This window comes from Stegodyphus dumicola, chromosome 12 (genome assembly GCF_044657685.1).
Source record: "Stegodyphus dumicola isolate Sdum_Otavi_A_Nest chromosome 12, ASM4465768v1".
NCBI lineage: Eukaryota > Metazoa > Arthropoda > Arachnida > Araneae > Eresidae > Stegodyphus > Stegodyphus dumicola.
Genome location: NC_140779.1, coordinates 25,713,910 through 25,727,334, shown reverse-complemented (window position 1 = coordinate 25,727,334; position 13,425 = coordinate 25,713,910). Strand labels below are relative to the sequence as shown.

At 30.8% G+C, this 13,425-nt stretch overlaps 1 protein-coding gene across 4 annotated transcripts in view; it reads right to left on the bottom strand.

Moving 5' to 3' along the window:
• Positions 1 to 13,001, bottom strand: part of LOC118198429 (putative protein-lysine deacylase ABHD14B) — a 59,683-nt gene extending 46,682 nt beyond the window's left edge. Inside the window, exons 1-3 of one of the 4 annotated variants that reach the window (XM_085827579.1) lie at positions 12,596 to 13,001; positions 9,973 to 10,023; positions 6 to 289 (exon numbers count right to left, since the gene is read on the bottom strand). In XM_085827579.1, coding sequence (XP_085683705.1) covers positions 6 to 289; positions 9,973 to 10,023; positions 12,596 to 12,728 — 468 coding nt within the window. In that variant the 5' untranslated portion in view covers positions 12,729 to 13,001. The remainder of the gene's footprint in view (positions 1 to 5; positions 290 to 9,972; positions 10,024 to 12,595) is intronic. The other 3 variants (XM_085827581.1, XM_085827580.1, XM_085827582.1) reach the window with 3 other exon arrangements.
• Positions 13,002 to 13,425: the final 424 nt, after the last annotated feature.

Below are 13,425 nucleotides of genomic sequence, written 5' to 3'. Positions count from 1 at the left end.
CTTACTTGAATAATAACAAAATCAGATTGTATAACTATCAAGGAAGATGCATCTATAAGAGACTGTGGAATACTCTTCTTACGAAGATTAATTTTTCTCCAAAAGTCTGGACTCAATTTTTGACCTGAAGACTTACAAGCTTCTACCTCTTCTTCTAAAGAAATGGGATTAACAAAATGTTTACTCTGGCTGCTTGTTTTTATTTTTGGCACAGTTGCTTTGTAAACAACAATTCCAAAACCCATCCATAGCATAAGAATTACTACAGTAACAAATACAGTTCGTTGGCCTGAGAAATAAATCACATAATTAATATCAATCATCAGCAGAAAATATGTCATTTAAAGCTAAGCCAATGATTCACAACACTTACTTAACTCCATATTAAACTCTTATTTATGTTGTCAATTAAGATATTTTAGAATATTGTCATTGTCAAACCAATATCTGCTTTGTGCACGTCTATCACATAGCAGTTTTTAATTGACAATATTCTGGCTGATGAATAGCTTATTCCCACAATTCACCGTATAATCCTTAGAGTCACATAGTAGTCTTTTTATATGAAAATTTGGTTAGTAAACTAGTCATAGTAATCAAAATGTCAAAACCTCCAAAAAGTGCATATGGCAAATATTGATTTGACAATAACAATATAAAATTTCACAGACTGCAACAATGCAAAAATTTTGATTATTATAAAAATATTTACTATGCATTTTTATTATGATCTTAAATACAGAGCAAGGTATAGATATAAGTGTCATGAAATTTGTTTTGAGAAATAAATCAAATTATATTGCAAATACACGTAGGAATTTAATTTATATCCTTCTCTCCTCTCATATACATTTCAGCAAGTCTAGAAAAAAAAAAAATAAAACTATTAAAAAACAAGGCAAGTTTAATTAAATTTAAAATCATACAGAAAACGAATCAGTTTTGACAGTAAAGAGAAAATGGTGCTTTTTGATCATCCACAAACCCCTCTAAAAAGTAAGCAACTCATTGTGACTACCTTTTTCCCAATCTAATATGTAAAAAGAAACAGCTATTTTGAAAATGGTGGCATACTAAGAAATCCATAAAAGAGCAATGAATCAATAAAATTAAAAAGGCAAGAAGCATTCATAATAAAATACATAATTTTTCCCCTGTTGTTTGTTCTCTCCATGTTAATAGTGATCTCAGAACATCAAAGACATCACAAAACATAAGTGAACTGTACAAATCTGATCCATAAAATTTGATCATTTAAGAAGTACAACTTCATGGGATGTAGTAAATTTTTGCATTCTCTGCTGTTAAACTAAACACCATATTTCTGAAGAAATGCAGGGCTTTTTCATCAGCTGGAAAACTCCAAAGTTTCATTTTAATGCCTTACAAGGAAAAAAAAGTCCCCTTGGTGCAAAAATAAACACTAAGGAGAAAAATAACCACTGAATTTGAAGTTAGGAATTCATATTTGTCTGCTGAACATAAATACCTGAGTTGCCACATAAATACATTTTGGTGATATCACAGATTCCCTGTTTTGGCAATATAGTTCATTGTCTCATGAATACTTTTCAGGAGGGGTACAAATAATCAGAAAGAACTGGAGAAAACAAACAAAGAATATAAATAATTTAAACTTAATTAATCTACAGCTGAACATGTAATTAGTATTCAGCCAACAGATGTTTGAAAGTGACATACAGGAATCTTAGTTAGTCAGAAGAAAAATTGCTTTTATGGTCCATCATCTTTTTCTTGAGTATTATATTTTCCATTGCTATATTTTACAAGAGAAAAAAAGTCCAGAGATCCAGATATTAAACCATTCTTGGCTATCAGACGTCCAGATTTCAGACTTTGTACTGTAATTTCTAAACTCAGCATTTTTCTCCTCATAAATCTCACGAAAGAAACAATAATAATATTAACATAAAATATGTAGGAGAAAAGGAGGCATCTTTCCCGACTTTCACTAGTTATAGAAAGATAAACAAATTTGAAAATAGTCCTAAATTTTTCTGCTATTAGTTTCTTTCTGTCCTTTTCCAATAATGCTTTAAGTTGCATAAAACAGTCCTTCCCTTCCACTAATATATATATTTTTTTTTATTTCAAATTCTTCACCATTCTTTTTCTTGAAATTTCCTTTACAAAGTTAATCTAAAATATGATGGTATAAATTTATCATAAATATGAATACAGTACAAAGTCTGTAATCTGGACGTCCGTTATCCGGAATAATCTATAATCCGGACCTCAAAGCCACAAACTTTTTTTATATGCTTTACGCATGTGCATTTAATGCTACGCGTGCACGTTTAATGTTTACGCATGCACATTTAGCACAAAAAATGAAGCAACTTAAACAACTTACATTGAAAGAAATGTTTAATAAAGTAAACAAATAAATATTAAGCTTTTTTTTTTTTTTTTTTTTGCAAATTTTGATACCCTTTAGATCATAATTGCTCTTTATTTCATAAATTACGATTTCATATTTTTAACTGCATAATTTCTGCATGCCATCTTACCAGATTTAAATTGATGATCTATATCCAGAAAAACCCTTAATCCGGAATTGCCGAAGTCCCGACGAGTCCAGATTACAGACTTTGTACTGTAGTAACTAATTAAGAGAGTCAGTAAGAAGTAATTTTTCCTTCTTTTTATGGTTAGAAAAACAAGATTATGAGAAATTAAATGATGATTTTGCAGGCCTCTAAAAGTGAAGCCCTGGTCTTGTAAGATTCAAATGGCAATCAGGCCATGAGTATAAGCAAAACGTAATGGAGCTGTATTAATTTAATATGTTATCTATACATTACTTCAAATTAAGTTATAACTGGAGATAATCCCTAACTTTCAATAATTTGACTCAGAATGTGTTGATTAGACAATGGAATGAAAATGCTATTATATTCAGCAAAAACTGTACTTCATATTTTGAATCTTGGTAGCTTTCTAGAGAAGCAATATACACTGCTACTATAAATCCATAAGCTGCCATGATCTTAATTCAAAGCACAACAAAAAGTAACAATGAAACAGTAAGGTTTACTCACATTACACCAATTCTCATTATTAAATTTTGACCTCTTTTCAATTAAAAACATTTCTTACTCAAATGCCATTCTCAACCATGTTTTAATGTTATTTGAAACTGGAGCATGTATTAGACTGGTCAGAAGTGTCAGTGCATATATTATACTAAAATAGTATAATATATGCACTGACAATTCTGATAAATAGTATAATATATGCACTTTCTTCAAGTAGTACATAATTTTGATTTGTCAGTATTAAAGATGATCCTTGTAGCTCGGAATGAATACCATGACAGGCAGTTAAGATGAAAGTTTATACAGTCAAAAGTCGTTAATTCGGAACCCATAATCCGGAATGATCTATAATCCGGACCTCAAAGCTACAAACTTTCTGCGCATGCGGCGCGTTGACGTGCATGCGGCGTAAGACCTTTACGGCTGCGAAAATGCGTGTGCGCAAAATATGTTTACGAATGCGCGTTTAATGTATAACGGACGGTATAAGCTAAGCTAAAATTATCTAATTCAGTTAATGTTGCAGATTGCGTTGTTCCTTAATCTTTGAATTGGATTCGGCTTATTATTTTTTGCAGACTGCTAGAGCAATTTTATAAAAGTAAGCTTGAACTTTCGATTATGTCAAATAGAATTTCTGATATATATTTACTAATATGTAAAGGATCTACAAAGCGAAAGTATGTTTCGAAGTCTATTAAACAAAAAGTGGGATTGCAGCAAAAAATGGATAAAGGCATATCCTTTGTTTATCTAAACGTTTGTTTATCTAAACTTTGTTTATCTTAAACGCCGCGGCGCGCAATGTGTTGGAAGTTGATCTGTCAGCACTATCCTTATCTTCAGGGCAGATGTTTTTATTTTATTTGGCTTATAATTCCTTACTAAATGTAGTATTTCATCTCGATGTACTCCGTCTTTGATATGATTTAAATCAAATTCCTCGTCATTATAATTCGCTTCCGATAGCGAAGAAAGTGACAGATGTTATTGAAAATGAAAAAATTTCGATTGACAAATTAGTCGGTATTCTCGACACAGCAATTATAGGACTTGAACAGCGGAACTTTGTAACTGAACAAGAAATTATGTCTGTTTATAGAATTAAAGAGAATGTATTATCACATAAAAAATGAAGCAACTTAAACAACTTACATTGAAAGAAATGTTTAATAAAGTAAACAAATAAATATTAAGCTTTTTTTTTTTTTTTTTTTTTTTTTTTGTACATTTTGATACCCTTTAGATCATAATTGTTCTTTATTTCATAAATTACAGTTTCATATTTTTAATTTTATAATTTCTGCATGCCATCTTAGCAGATTTAAACTGATGATAATACGGAAAAATTGATAATCCGGAATCGCCGAAGTTCGGATTAACGACTTTTGACTGTATGTGACAAACCCTGACAAAGTAAAAAAACATAAAGTGAAGAAATGCCTTTAATTTCCACAGAACGCTCTACGAATTTCCTGGGCTTGAGAACATAAAAGTTTGAGGATATCAGAATTTATAATACTCGTATAATTAAAGAAAAATATAAATTTGAAGATATAAAATAAATAGTTTTAAAAAATTTTCATAACTATTGTTTTATGTATAAAAATGTTTTCTTTTTACTGTCTAATTACATGAAACTTGATAATTTTAGTATGATTAGATCCGCAATTTTTATATGCACTCCAAAATATGATGACTTAATGGTTTGAGTATACTCAGTTTAGCAGTTTCTGTTTTCATTAAGCTTTTATTTTATAGTACTGTGTTACATATTAAAAGATGTTTATAAATATGATAATGCAGTTCACTGTGTATGGATAATAAATACCACAGCTCAACATTATTAATTTTTTAATGGAAAGAAACACTCCAAAATTTATTAATTTACATTACTAATTTTTTTGGTTCACTTCCAGTTAAATTACAGAATTTAAAATTTAGTTAAAAATTTAGTCATGCACTTGTGTGCAATTAAAAAATTAGCTAACAAAATCTTTTAAAAAAAAAGGTCTGAAGACAACTTACTTTCAATTATAAAATGGATTTATTTAAAAAGTCGATTGATCTTTAGATTATGGTAACTTGGCGATTTTTTGGCGAAAATTTGGCGACCAACTCTGCTACAGCAATTCTCTGTTTTTTTTTTTTTTTTCGCCGCCATTTTGTCTTCACGAAGTAAAGACATGTTTCTTTTCTTTTTATTTACTCAACACTTTTCCCAACAATCTACTAGCCGAATTACACTTACACTAGAAGTTTTATGGAACAAAACTGCTTAATCATGACAAATATTAACTGCAAAATTGGGAAAAAGTGCAGAATCACAAACTCCTTGCCGCGTTTTTCAAAATTGCACATACACAGTAACCCTGTACACGTCGACTTATTTTTACTTAAAAAAACATCCCAGAATTGCACAAAAATGGCATTGCGCACACTCTATACTTTATCCATCTAAACTGCTATTTTCTCATAAATTACAAAAATTTGCACGAAAATGCAGGAAAATTTTGTGAACCTTTAAACTCGGTAAAAAGCACATACCGTATTTATGCGAATCTAATGCGCCATCGAATCTAATGTGCATCCCCATTTTAAAACTTTAAATAATAAAAAAATTGTTTGTCGGCGAATGTAATGCGCATCAATGATATGAGGAATTTATTGAATCTTATTTTATACAACAATGAATTTGTATATAAACTATCAATTAATGGTATGATAATTTTATTTAAATTTAGATACCATATTTTATACAACAATGGATTTATACATAAAGCAGCAGAACATAGAATTAACCTATTAGTGGGCTATTGTCATGTGAAACAATCATTGTTAATTAGCACTACCGTATATACGGTATCTATCGTAAAATATGAACATGAAATAAATCGTAACATTTCTATCTAGCTAACAGTTTCTACAATCAGTGATTAATAGTAAACGTCTTTATTCACTAATGTTTTCATCACTGGAATCCTCGCAGTTCTTTTCGTCAGAAGCAGATTCATTTCTTCTTTCCTCATCATCGTCATCCTCATCCTCGACGTTCCAGCACGTCATCGTCACTGCCATTCAATGCATTTGAAATGCAGCATTTCTTGAAAGATTTCACAATCATTGGTGCTTCGATGTTTTTCCAGGCAGCAGAAACCCAGTGTGCAACAATGTGCGGTGCAGCACGCTTAATTTTTTCTGTCGGGGTCAATACACGGTTTGGCTCACAAAACCATTTTTCGTACTTCGCCTGAACGTACCCCTTAAAAACGTTTATTTATACTAACGTCCAGGGGTTGTAACACAGACGTCATCCCTCCAGGAATGATAACAAGATCACTGCCTAGGCTGTGCATCTTCTTTTTTACGTCGTCGGTGAGATGAGCACGAAATGCGTTCAGACAAAGCATTGATGGTGGATTAGAGAGCCCACCGGGACGGCGTTTCCATACATTTCGGAGCCAATCAAGCATTAATGATTCCGTCATCCACCCCTTCTCTTGGTTTCGAATCAGGACATCATCTGGGAACAGCTTTTCATTCTTAGGTGTTTTAGGGCATGTTTTCCGTTTGAAAATTAAGAAAGGGGGAAGTTTGCACCCGTCTGCTGTTATTGCCAGCATCACTGTTACGCGTTGTTTTTCACATCCCGAAGTTTTGATGATACCTTCCTTAGTCCCCTTATCCGTAATGGTGTAGTTACGAGGCATATCAAACCAAATTGCCGTCTCGTCAGCGTGGCCAATTTGCCCCATTGAAAAATTCTTTTTCTTCCGAAGTGTGATGACATACCGCTGAAATGTTAGTAGTTTTCCCTCAAAAGCTGCAGGAAGCTTTTGGCATATTGTTGTACGGCGTCTTAGAGATAAACCCATCCGCTTCATAAACCGATCCACTCATCCACGGCTAGCCTTAAACTCTTGTTTTGGTATTCCAAGAACTTCAGCCTCCTCTTTTGCTTTATTTCTTATGGTGTCACTAGTCACAGGTTGTCCATTCTTCCTCCTTTCGCATACAAATTCCAAAACCTTTTCTTCAGTTTTAGGGTGTCTTCCTTTGCGAGGGCCAGTGAATTTCTTTCTACTACCTTTAGTTGCAAACAGTGCCAATTTCTGTTGCCGCCACAAGCGAACATTGCTCTCAGCTACGTTGAACTCTCTCCCTGCCTTTCTATTGCCATTTTTTTCAGCATAAAGAATTACTTTATGTTTGAAAGTAGCGTCATATGACATTCTTCTCTGTTTGCCCTCCATTTCGTGACTACGTACTCTGCAGTTTGTATCCTCTATGCAATAATGTGTCAACGATAAATGTAACGGTAAATGTAGTCGAGAAATTTGGTTGACGTCATCGGCGAACTTTGCACTCGAATCTAATGCGCACCCCAATTTTGAATACTACATTTGGCCAAAAACGATGCGCATTAGATTCGCGTAAATACGGTATATGAAATTACCTGATCGCGAAAAATTATATACCCTATCCAAGGATGAACATTTCCATGTATAACATAAATAAAATATCCAAAAACTTTTACCTCTAAATTATCTATTATAAACGTCACCAATAAATTCATAACAAAACATTAAAAATGGTTACAAATACTTAGTGTCAAATATTTAAATTATTTCCATGCATGTTTACTTCCACTCAAACATATAATTCACAAAATAACAATCATTTAATTAATATAATTAAACCATGTACACGTCGACTTATTTTTACTTAAAAAAACATCCCAGAATTGCACAAAAATGGCATTGCGCACACTCTTCACTATATCCATGTACACTGCTTTTTTTCTCATAAATTAGAAAAATTTAACGAAAATGCATGAAAACTTTGCGAATCTTTAAATTCGGTAAAAAGGACATATGAAATTACCTGATCACAAAAAAGTATATACCCTTTCCAAAGACGAACATTTGCACGTATAAAATAAATAAAATATGCAAAAACTTTTACCTCTAAATTATCTATTATAAACGTCACTAACGAATCTATAACAAAACATTAAAAATGGTTACAAATACTTTGTCTCAAATATTTAAATTATTTCCATGCATGTTTACTTCCACTGACACCTTTACCAAATTGCTACAAACATATAATTCACAAAATAACTATCATTTAATTAAAATATAATTAAACCATGTACACGTCGACTTATTTTTACTTAAAAAAAAATCCCAGAATTGCACAAAAATGGCATTGCGCACACTCTTCACTATATCCATGTACACTGCTTTTTTCTCATAAATTCAAAAAATTTCATGAAAATGCATGAAAATTTTGTGAATCTTTAAATTTGGTAAAAAGGACATATATGAAATTACCTGATCGCGAAAAAGTATATACCCTTTCCAAGGATGAACATTTGCACGTATAAAATAAATAAAATATCCAAAAACTTTTCCCTCTAAATTATCTATTATAAAACTCACCTACCAATTTCTAACACAAACATTAAAAATGGTTCCAAATACTTAGCGTCAAATACTTAAATTCTTTCCATGCACATTTACTTCCACTCAAACGTATTCCAAAATACTACAAACATATAACTCTCAAAATCATGATCATTAAATTAAAATATAATTAAATTAAAAAACACTACTTAAAATATAAATAAGCACATACATTAAATTAATAAAAATTAGCTTACAATCCTAATTACTTTAAACTAAATCATTGCTAATAACAATTTTCCAATAATACCAAATTAATTTATTTACTCCTTACATTTAGAACAAAGCATAAAAATAATATCCTCAAATAATTAAAAATTTTAACTTATCTAATCTTCTACAGAATCTTGAGTGCATGGTGGATCACAAAATGTCCATTTTCACCAGATTTCTTGCACTGCCATTCAAACTTATCTAACGCCATTCAAACTATCTGTAATATCCTTCCTTTCACACAACCTCATTTCATACCCACATGTTGGACATTCATACTTATCCGCAATTAAGCAATTCTTTTCAATTACACATAAACGGAATAAAAATTTCGGATTTACTTTATACAGGGTCATGCATGGGATCCAAATATTAAACAACACTGTTTCACAGAACATAGAATGAAACTAATGCTGTACAGCAGATATTTTTAAAAATTTACACCCTTTTCTGATTAAAGAACAGTGATTCATCCATTAATGTCACATGACATATATCATGATCTCTCATTTCTCTCACACAAAATAATGCGTAATCGGAACTGAATACTTCTCACATTATTCCCAAAGTCCTAGGTAGTAACCTTTATCGCCAAACTACCTGTTACCATATTCCAAAGATCAGCCAAAAAGTCTGTTGAATTTTAGAAGAATGTGGATTTGGTATTCATACACATACACTTGAAAACCATACATTATATAGTTTCTCGTAAAGTTTCTGAACATTTCTAACTCTGCAAGCAAACTGCTCTGTAATAAGTATGGAATATATAATTATGGCATTATTTTTCATTTAAGCAACAAGAAGCATCTACAAAATGTCCTTCCCGAATTTTCAAAGAAGTTTTATCAGATATTGTGTAATTCAACATTTTACTAACATAGCTGCTCCAAGAAATACAATTAGAAAGTCATAAATTTATTCTTAATCTGCCAAAAATAATAATAATAATCTATTGGAAAAGTAGTTGAAGTGGTTGATTTGTAGCATTTAACAATTACTGACACAAACAAATATTATTCACATGTATAGACCCATGATGATGAATATGACAGAATTCAAACTGGAAGAAGACATATGAGATAATTTAAAATGTTATATAAATACAACAAATATTATCATAAGTAATCAAATAATTAAAGACTGGGTATTCTCAAATTTGAAGCAAAACTTTATTAACCATTTAGAACATTCATTAATCTATTGATAATTAAAATAATAATCCAACATACTGGTGCAATGCAGGCGCGTAGCCAGGCGGCATGCTGTACCCTTCAATGTCTCTAAATTATTTAAAAAGATATAGCAATTTTAAAAAACTTCTAATATATAAAAATTATATATATTTTATCAAAATTAATTAATTTTACAAAATATTTCAGTTTTGGTACAAATTTGACTAATTAGCAAAGATTTCACATAAATTTCAACAGCTTTATTCTTAATTATAAAATCCCAAATAAAAACTAATAGCAAACGAGGCTACAAATCCTATGCAGCCAAAAAAAATCCAAACTTTGGGGAGGGGGAAGTATGACATCCTCTTTTTTCCCCCCATGACACTTAAAGTCACAAACCTGGAATTTTAACTTCTATAAATACTGTAAACTGTGTAAAAAATTTTAACCTCTGTAATTGTAGGGGTCTTCCCCCCCATCATTACCTTGAAAATTTAGCATTATAAAATTTCGTTTGAACACTTGTGAGTTAAAAGAATATTTTAGAAGTGAGAGAAGAATCATATTTGGTATACATTACATTTTTTTGCATTAAATCATCCATTAGACCAATAAACATAAATGCATTCTAGCAAAAACATAAAAGCAAAAGTTGCTTTCTGATTAGGTAATAATGCAAATTTCAATTATTTTAATATTTTGAATTTCATTTAATTTTTATCTTCCTTTCCTTTATTTTCTTCTCGTCAATTTTTTTAAATAAGTGTAATTTCTTGTAACATTAGAAATTCATTCAAGTGACTCTCTTCATCTTACAGTTTTTTAAATACTACTTCAGGCTTTTTTTTTTTTTTACTTTTGATTAATTAGATGAAAGGGTTAAAACTTTGCTTAGGTTCACATATGTTTCCTTTTAACATTTTATACTGAGCATTACTCTGCAATAAAGACAGAGTTCCTAGTTTAACTGAACTAAAAGCAAGAAAATATTTGTTTTATATTTTGATATGTAGCATTTAAGTACATAGTAGTAAATGAACTATGAACAAGAAACTACACAGTTTCTTAGCTTAAAAGATAAAAATGTAAATTTCTTTCCAAAAATGGGTTTAAATGTACATCATAAAATAATTTTAACATTCCAAAGTACTGTTATACAGTTCATGCTATTTCTGACATAACCAAAAAGACCATAATCCAAAGATGAGCTAAATATCATTTGCAAGCTCCTGTAAAAGAAACATTGCTGACAATCTTGAAAAAAATTCAGATAAAATCTGTATGTAAATTTGTACTAAATATCAACATAACAACACTCTATCAAAGTAATCTTTCACAAGAATATGCGTAAATTTTAAGCTGTATTCCCAAATAGCATGTTTAGTGAAAGAGATCGGCTTTAAATCTTCCAAAATTTTACCTTAGAGAGTGATTCATTTTAACTCCCTGAGAAGCGCAAATGTTTTTATCCAGCGATTGCAGCACAAAATTTACAGACAAGACAGGTTTCCATCATGCAGAAGTGTTCTACATTGATCCAAATCATACCATAAGATCCCCAAGATGTGAAAATAGGGGACAAGTGACCAAAAATCTCCAAACAAAGAATGAAAAAATAAAAAGGCACTTTATAAAAAAAAAAAAAAAAAAAAAACAGCTCCAAGCACAAATGGAGAGAAAATAGAAACATCCATGTGACAGGAATGGAAGAAAAATCGATTCTTTAAAAGGCTATACGATTACCTCTGACTGTGATGCAGAAATTACAATGTCTGTCTATGAGGACAAGGTTTTCAAGGAATTGTTGAAGCATTATGGACCAGTATTCTTGTAATGTAAATTTTAGCTGTGGAATAGTTGTTAGCAGTTTAATCATTTTGGGTATTTATTCTAAAAACACTTAGTTAATGAGTTTTAAAATTTTTATTGGAAAATTTTGGGATTTTACTGGTTTTAAATATCATTTTTTTCAAGTCTTTGTTGATATGGTTCTAAATTTTTTACTATATCACTCTTTGAAAATGTGATTTTGATCTTATAATGGATTATTGTAAACATATTAATACTTTAAAATGAAATTTGAAATCACCGACACAAAAATAAAATTGGCAAAAGAAATTCCAAATTCTACTACAATTACCTTAAGTGTACTTTTATAAAGAGAGGCTACGGATGTTTGTTAATACTCCTAAAATATTTGAAAATCTTTGCAATGACCAGGTTTAAATACTGTCAAATATATCTGAAAAAGACTGGAATACAAAACTGAAAACCAAAACACCTTTTTAAAACAAAAACTGAAATTAGTATTAGACTTTGACAGGGGGGGAATCTGATTTTAGATCATGGCAAAAACAAATAAATCATATTTTGAATGCTTATATTAATAAAATGTTTAAAAAATGTAAGCCCCTTTTATTCCTCCTTCCCACCCCCTAATTTTGTTTGACAGTAAATCAGATCACGTGATCTGATTTGCTGTCAAACATGCGACATGATTTCCTTGCTCAAAAGAGAATACATTAATTATATACACTTCTAAGGAAATCATACTCTATAGTTTCACTTCAATCCATTTAAAATTTTTAGATAATTCCGAAAATGAAAAGGAATATACAGTAGCTCACCAAAGATCACTTCATGAGCTACTTCATATTGCTTAACAAAACTTACTTACCAAATACCATTACTTGATAAGAGGAGACGATATTCGGTATGAAATTAACAAATTTCTTCAATTTATTATGCAAATTTTGATTCTGGATAATAATTAGATAAACTGCCAAAGAATAATAATAGAATCCGAACATCTAACGACAGCTACAAGTAGGAAATAGATCCAATCTCATTCACAAAATACCGTAATCCTACTTTTCACATGTGTGCTTAGTGGATGGCTGGAAAATAATAATAAGGATATTGATATCAAAGAACTTTGTTGTTATGAAGTTCAGCTGCCTTTGTAGATATTAACTGCAGCCGATCGCTGATCACACATTTAAAAAAATCGCCAAATATAATCAACTGCGCACAGTTAAACATCTCGGATCTGTTTGTTTACATTTTCTCGTTGCCAGAACTGGACAGATTCTTCTTAAGATTCTCTGTAGATTCTTCTCAAGGAGGTTAGAATAGAAGGAGGGATGGTTCGCAGTTTCCTCCACTATCGGGGAATGAAACTCCGCCGAACAAGCGGCGTCCATGTTTGTGACTTCAAAACATTGCATTACGGCAGTGACATGTTCGTGTTTCTAAGCTGTTCCGTGCATTTATTTTCCAGTAAAAATATGTTAAATTTATAATGAAATCCCTCGCTATTGTTGAATTTTTGTTTTAAAGTAATAAAGATGATATCCATAATTTACTATGTACAGCAAATTATTAAGAAATAGTTCGAAATCTAAATGCATGCGCATAACATTAAAGCCTTTAAAAAATGATGTTTCTGCATATTTCACGGATTTGCTTAGGTTAGAAAATAAATCTTAATAAAATAAAACAGATTTA